The sequence below is a fragment of the Pygoscelis adeliae genome, unplaced genomic scaffold (assembly GCF_000699105.1).
Source record: "Pygoscelis adeliae isolate BGI_AS28 unplaced genomic scaffold, ASM69910v1 Scaffold448, whole genome shotgun sequence".
Classification (NCBI taxonomy): Eukaryota; Metazoa; Chordata; class Aves; order Sphenisciformes; family Spheniscidae; genus Pygoscelis; species Pygoscelis adeliae.
Genome location: NW_008825288.1, coordinates 21,352 through 28,703, shown reverse-complemented (window position 1 = coordinate 28,703; position 7,352 = coordinate 21,352). Strand labels below are relative to the sequence as shown.

Below are 7,352 nucleotides of genomic sequence, written 5' to 3'. Positions count from 1 at the left end.
GCCAACCCACAGCCTGCTCTCTGTGGCAGGGAGGAAGAGAGCCTTGACACCCTGCATATACTGTTCTGCAATAGCCAAAACACTGGGGTGTTATCAACGCTTTTAGCGGGGCAGCTATGAAGAAAGTTAACTTCATCCCAGCCAGAGCCAGCACACAGTAGTTATTTGGGCTCTGCTTTATCATGCTTTTCACCCTTCTGATATATATTTCCAATAGCAGTGTTCATTCCTTGCACTTGCAAATTCAGTTCATGATTGTAATTTTTCTTCTGCACAATCAAATCCCAAGGTCCAACAAGTTCACCTGCTGTTTGACCCTTTGAAAGAGTTGCTTTTCCTGGGCCTAAGTGCTGATTTAGCTTAGGTTTCTGTAATAGGCCTTTAATGCTGCTGTCAAATAACTGGGCTGTAGACTAATTCTCATAAAGCAGAGGCAGTCAGTACACGTTAGCAATAGGCAGGTGGAACAGTGACTGCTTTACTCAGAGATATTTGGACTTGCCTTATTTAGGTCCCACAAAGCTGATCCATATCAGAAAGGGCAAGGCAATATTTTTTACTCTTTCCTTCTCTTTCCTTAGAACTGTTAGAACTGAATAAACAGAGTATAAATTTTGTTCCTACCTTATAGGTGCCCTATATTGCCCACTAAGAGACTCCTGGCCTAAAGTTTGCATGTGTTTGGGAATGAAGCAGCTATGTAACCAGAAGAACCAGTGTTTTTATTTACCTTCTTCATATTTATAATCATTGGTGACATCTACACGATCATCTCTACCAACTGCCTTTGTGCTGATGAATTGGCCAATTATGGTAGACTTAGAGAATATTAATGTTTTCTTTCCAGTTGCGGGGTCATAATTCCAGTACATACAGTCTGCATTCACTTCTGCAAATACGAATGGGCAGTCATAGTCCAGATCTACATCTCCTTCTTTGATGGCGTTCCGTGAGGCAGGACCACACTGATAAATTCCTATGGAATCAAGAAAAAATAATTTAGACCTAATCAACTCTTTGACAGTAAGCAGATTACTAGACAGATATTTATCAATGACTCCTGAATTTCCCAGTGCTGTTGTCCCATTCTAGCCCTTTCATCCACATAGACACTCATACCAGGCCAACCATCCATGTATCTTGTGATTATTCTGAAGGTACACTTGATTTATTTAATATTATCCCTTGATTTTCAATAGCTCTGGATACCTACACTGGAAATATAGGAATTGCTGCAAAAGACTGCTCCTAGAAGTCTAGTTTGTTTCTTGGCATCCACAGATGATCTGAGGCTTTTCTAATGCTATGGATAAAGTATTCTCTTCTGTCACTCTATTTCTGAGCAGGATGAGAAATTAGTTTTACAATGGTTTTACTTTTTTTTTTCCTTCTCTCTGAAAGTGACTGACTATAATTTTTCAACATTATTCCTGAAGTAAAATCTGTGTACCTCCACTTTCTTCCTGGGGAGTTGCATCCAGAACTTGCCATCCACTGTATGAGGGACCCAAGTCACTGCGGGAAAACCAGCTTTCATTCCAGACATGGAAATTCCTACATGCAAGAATGAACAAAGCTACTAGTATGTGTTTCTAAATTCCTGTTCACATCCATCAATCAGCCATCTTAGTTAAATGTATTAAGTGCCTTAATTTGCATAGGTTCTTATCTGAGACTGACCACTTCCACTCTGATCCTGACTATATTAACTACATAGGAGCTGAAAATTGCATTGTGGAACAGCCATAAATGTTCAAGGGCAGAAAGCAAATTTGTAAAATTATACAAAATGTCTTGAGCCTGGTTTTCTCCAGAAGTTCTGAGCACGTGCACTTCCTTAGTTTTAGCTGTTTTCCTTATACCACAATGCTGCAGTTATACTTATCACTTATATTTAGAATGGGTCCAGAACAAGCAGGGGAGTAAACAAGGCAAAAAGTGAGGGACTGCACCTGTTCTTTGCTGAATGCAAGCTTGTTTGAATTGCATTTGATGCTTAATAGTGGCAATAATTAAATTATTTTCACTGCAAATGATGTCACTGCAAAAAAAAAAAAAAGGCAGGGAAGCTGGTTCTGTTGAACTTTTACAGTTTAACGTGAACTGTTTTTGAAGAATAGTTCCAAACTAAGCCAAGTCCCACTGTTTGATATTTTCAGTGTAATATCAGAGATTTCCAGTCATCTGTGGTATCATAACTGTAACTTTGCCTGCCCTGGCTTCAATTAGCTGTTGTAATTCATGTCACAATTCTCTGTTTAACTGAGAAAGAGTGAAAACACCAAGGTTTGTAGTATTATTTTGTAGTGTTTTTTTTATTGATCCTTTGTGTGTGTAGTTGTTTTTAAGGCAATTGTTAAGAAGGTAACAAAGCATTTGTCATTAGAATCTATACTCTGCACCTGAAGACTCTATAGGCATTGATAGGTCCTACTATTAAATACCATATAGCCTTACCATACGCTGTCAGCTGCCCTGTCCAGATGATTTCCATTAGCATCGTAAAACTCATCCACACGCAGATTTTGATCTGCATCGTGGGCAGAGCTGAAGTTTGTAATTGTACGAGTGGGAATCCCCAGACATCTAAGCACTAAAGAGCGAATAGAAAACCATAGTCAGAAAGCAATATTTCTGGAATATGAAGTTTCATATAACATACCAATATCTTGAAAGACTTTCATGTAGGAAATATTATTAGTGCTTCTTTTAACAGAATCTGTGCAGTGTCAGTTATGTGCATGACATAAAACATACCTGTAGTCAATACCGCTGCAAAAACCCAACATTGTCCATATCTAACAGGTTTGAATCCTGATTTCTTCCAGTTTTGCAGGATTTCACCACTTCCAGTCCAGCTGCTCGGACTTTTCCCACCCGCATAATTTCCACTCCAGTTTCCTAGCAGCACCCCTTGGTCATCATTGGCGTTGACCTGTAAAAATATTCACTAAATTTATGATGAGATAAATTAAGAGTTTACAACAGATGTAGTAGTGGTAGGGGAGCGGGCAGGAGAAAAGCATTGAATGACATTTTAGTAGAAAAAAGTCACTGCTTCATGCAGCTGGCCTTCAGAAAGAAGACTTATCTTTTCAGGGAAATTAAATGTGTGTCCTCTCAAGAAATGGAGAGCTTTTAATCACTGTTTCTCCCACCCAAGTACAGTAGCACCAGGCAAGAAGGTAAACACCAGTTTTCAGTGAACCCTCCTGACACGAGGTGGCAACTTTACCACTGTATGATTGAATGGCATCATTAAAGCATATCATGCAGCTAAGCTTTCAGAATGTGCCTGGATCATGATGCAGTGAGCCCTCAGCAAATTTACATTAAATTAGGGGAAGTGGCTGACACAACAAATGGGGCACAGTCACTTTGAAAATCTTGGGTACTGTGTCAATAGAAACCTCATGAAGTTCAGGAAGAAAAGGTATAGATTTCAGAACTTGGGGTAGAATAACCCCCAGCATTGGTACAGGCTGGGAAGCAGCCGGCTGAGTGGCAGCCTGTCTGAAAGGGGCCTGGGAGTTACAGCAAATGCCAGATTGAATTTGAGCCAACAGTGCCCTCTCATCATAAAGGGAAAGCCCGTGCTAGTCTACATTGGAAAAAATGTGACCAGGAGATTGAGGGAAGCTGTTAACCCCTTTTAATTATCCCTAGCGAGGCTGTGCCAGGAATCCTGTCTCCAGTTTTGGGTCCCTCAGTTCAAGGGGATGTTGAGACACTGAAGAGGGCCCAGGAGGGAGGGCTACCAAGATGGTCAGGGGCCCTGGAGCACACAATCTACAAGGAGAAGTTGAAAGCACTGGGCTAGTTCAGTCCGGTAAAGAAGGGGATAAGGGGAATGTAATAGCAGCTTACAACTACTTGAATGGAACACACTAAGTTGTCAGAGTCCAACTTTTCTCTGTTCTGGCAAGTTATATAACAAGAGGAAACAGCAGAAAGTTGTAGCTTGGGAAAATCATATTTGTCATAAGAGAAAAATTCCTCTCTAAGAGGGTAGTGCAGCTCTGGACCAGTCACCCAGAGAGGCCATGAAACCGCCATCCTTGGAGATTTTCAAGGCAGCCTGACAAATCCATGGCTGAGCAGATCTAGTACCACTGTAGTTCCACTTCAAATGGGAGGTTGGACTAAAGACCTCCAAGGGACTGGTCCCTCAACATATCACCCCGTGCCTTATACTTTCAGCTTGACTACTGGATATCAAAGTGATAAGTATCAGAAATGCCACCAATGAGAGAAATCTAGCAGGCTCAGATCAGACAACCACCTAGGTGTTTCTCTGGCCCACATTTCTGCTGCATACAAACAGTGGCCTAAAATTTTCTGAGAAGTGTCTTCATACTCACTTTCACTAACTACTTTAAAAGAACAGTTAGTAGTTTTGACTTTTTGAACATGTTGCTTACCATTGCACTGAGAACGCGGCCCAGATATTTGGGGTCATTTCGGTGAGATAGATCTGTGGCAGGATCCTGACGATAGTTTAAGCTTCGATCCAGCATGGAAAGGCAAATATTGAGAATATCTCCTTGAAACTATGTTATAGAAATAAGTTAGTGTTTTGGAAACATAGATTACTAAAAATCAGGACAAGTAGAGCCATATAGGTGTTCAATGCTTTTTTTAATCACCAAATGAAGTGCTGCAGCTCAGCCAGGAATTATCATATAAAAATGTGGCCTCAACAAACTGCGAAGATTAGAACTCAAAGAGCTTTTCAAAACTTGGAATCTGTGGACTTAAGGCCAGGACTTTGCCTCTCAGCATTGCTACAGTACTTTACTACCCAGCAGACACTAAGGTTTCTGCTGGCTGAACCTCCAAGTTCTAGGTCATATCACTGACTAGTCAATTACAAACCCTCATATTAATCAGTATAACAGGGTTTGGCACGAGTTCTGATTTCAATACCAGACTCCTGCTCTTCAGAGGTGTATGACTGCAATGAACTGGAAGAAGCAAACAAGCCCTGGTCAGCTTTCAGCTCATGTGAAAACCAGAGCACGAAACACTGTCTGGTGTTTTAGTGCTGCATTTACCTGGCCAAAGTTCCATCCAAAGCTGTTGATATGATTTTTATTGCCTGCAAAAATGATGCCAAACTCTTCTAGCACATATTCCTCACACTCAGCCTTGTTAGGCATGAACACGTCATCACCTGAAAAGCCAAAACAGATGTAAGTACAACCACAGCAGGCAAAATAAAACAAAACCTCAGAAGCCTTGGTCTCCATCAACAAGAATGCTTGCAGATATCCACCCTTTGCTGTTCTTGCTGTTATAAACAGATCATGAAACTCAGGATTTCCTATAATTAGAGAAAGGGGTGGGGGGTGTCTGAGTGAAGACAGAGATATGACACTGTCAAATCTGGGAGAAGATGGCAGCTGGTAGATATGACTCTTTTCTTGGTTCTACAGAGACAAGACACTCTTCTAAACTTGTGCAGAAGTAGGGAAGCTCTGGCAAGAGCAGAACTTAATCTGCTTAAGCAGAACTTAATCTTTTAGGGCAAGGAGCTCTCCAGCAAGTACATGATACAGAGCTGATTTTATGTACCAGAAGGTCCTAAGAAACTGTTAAACCCTTTTCTTTTCTCACTGATACATTATGTGGTGAATATTCAGGCCCCATATTAAAGAAGTATAGAACAAATGGAGAAGCTGCAAATATGAATGAAGCTACAAGCAACTTAGTTCTTTCAGGGGAAATTTGACATGTTCATACCTGAAGACCAAGGGTTAAAGAGCAAAACAAAAGTGCCAAGGCTTGCTGGAGAGGAGCTGTCACCTGAAGTACTTTGAACACTCAGCTTGTAACGTCCAATGACAGCATTAGGTGGGCTGTAAATGGAGATGCTCACAGAGTTGGAACTGGTAGACTGTAGAACTGCACTCCAGCTCTCCTTGCTCACTGTGCTGGAGATACCAAACGTGGCCTGGGTCTTAGCCAGCTTTGAGGGTTTTGGACCTTTTAAGGAAAATAAACAACATTTTTTTCCCCGGCTTGCAGAAACAGAGATTTAGTTGTCAGCTAACTCAGCAGGGATGTAACCCTCCCCTCAGATGAATTTGTGCCATATGTTGGAAACTGAAGGAAGCTATTACTGCTAGCTGAGATGGGAGTAATACAACACCTCAAACAGTTCCATGGCTATGTGAACTAGCATGTTGGCTCTGAGGTATTATCTTGCTGCCCTATAGTGCATATCAGGCCAAAAGAATGTCACAAGGCAGCATTACTTTTTCTGCGAAAGAAGTTGAGAGCCTACCTGTTTCTGCGATGAATGTTAAGTTTTGCTCAGGCTGTTCTGTTCCATTGAAGGTGACAATGAAGGCCTGTCCTCTCCTCACAATCAACTCTTTGCTAGAAAATTTACTTGTGTGGTGATCTCTTGCATTTTCTTTCAGGTGCCAGTCGGTACTTGGCTGCGTTGCAGCTACGAAAAAGTGAGAAGAGCAAGAAAACTTGAGGGTACATCCAAGGGGGAAGGAGCACAGACACACTTTATAAGGAGGAAGAAGCACAGACACACTCTCAAGAATTGGGTGTTACTTTCTACAGGTAACTAGTACCCATGTGAGGTTTCCACCAAAAATAGAAATAATTTATTTGGAGCATTTTATTCTTTTTTTTTTTTTTTTGAGAGAGAGAGACTCCACCTTGCATAGACTGTTAGCAATTATCTGCATAATTAAATATAGAAGGAGTAGTGTATCTGGTACTAAAGAAAAATCAAAAAGGCATCTAAGAGGAGAGAACCCTGAGAGAATTGAATACTCGTGAGTTACTTGGATAAAGATTCTGGCTTAACTCAGCTAATTCTTTCAAGGTGTCATCCATTCCAAGACATGGTGTTATACTAACAGAGGCACAGCCTTGCTGTCTCTGAATAAGAAATAAAGAAACCTGACTGAGCTGAGAAACACTTCTGCATTTTAAACCATGACATGTGATCTCTAGCCCCATCTACGTGTCATGTACCTCTGATATAACTGACAGCTGCTATCTGTTGGAAGCACCTAACAAGACTATGTTGATGGACACTGGGCTGTCATTTGGCAGTGAGAGAGATGGCAGAACTGGAGAGAGAACACTACTAAAATAATGTATGTGAAATAATATGTTGCAGAAAGCTCTTGCAGGTGAACTATGGCTTCAGTCAGAGGCCAAAGAATAAGCATCTGAGACTGGTTTGGCTCTGACATCATCAGAGCCTATGGAGGGTTCTCCAGTAGAAGATAGCTTGATGGTTTAAATGAAGTGCAGAACTACAGAAGAAAAAGAGAATTTTTTTTCCTAAGGGCACTGTGTGCTTTTTAAAAATATTTTTATTA

At 41.0% G+C, this 7,352-nt stretch overlaps 1 protein-coding gene across 1 annotated transcript in view; it reads right to left on the bottom strand.

Moving 5' to 3' along the window:
- LOC103921864 (protein-glutamine gamma-glutamyltransferase E-like) overlaps nt 1-7,352 on the bottom strand; it is a 13,964-nt gene that overhangs the window by 5,531 nt on the left and 1,081 nt on the right. Inside the window, exons 2-9 of the mRNA XM_009329899.1 lie at nt 6,287-6,454; nt 5,743-5,985; nt 5,055-5,173; nt 4,422-4,550; nt 2,758-2,935; nt 2,458-2,593; nt 1,451-1,554; nt 731-976 (exon numbers count right to left, since the gene is read on the bottom strand). Coding sequence (XP_009328174.1) covers nt 731-976; nt 1,451-1,554; nt 2,458-2,593; nt 2,758-2,935; nt 4,422-4,550; nt 5,055-5,173; nt 5,743-5,985; nt 6,287-6,454 — 1,323 coding nt within the window. The remainder of the gene's footprint in view (nt 1-730; nt 977-1,450; nt 1,555-2,457; nt 2,594-2,757; nt 2,936-4,421; nt 4,551-5,054; nt 5,174-5,742; nt 5,986-6,286; nt 6,455-7,352) is intronic.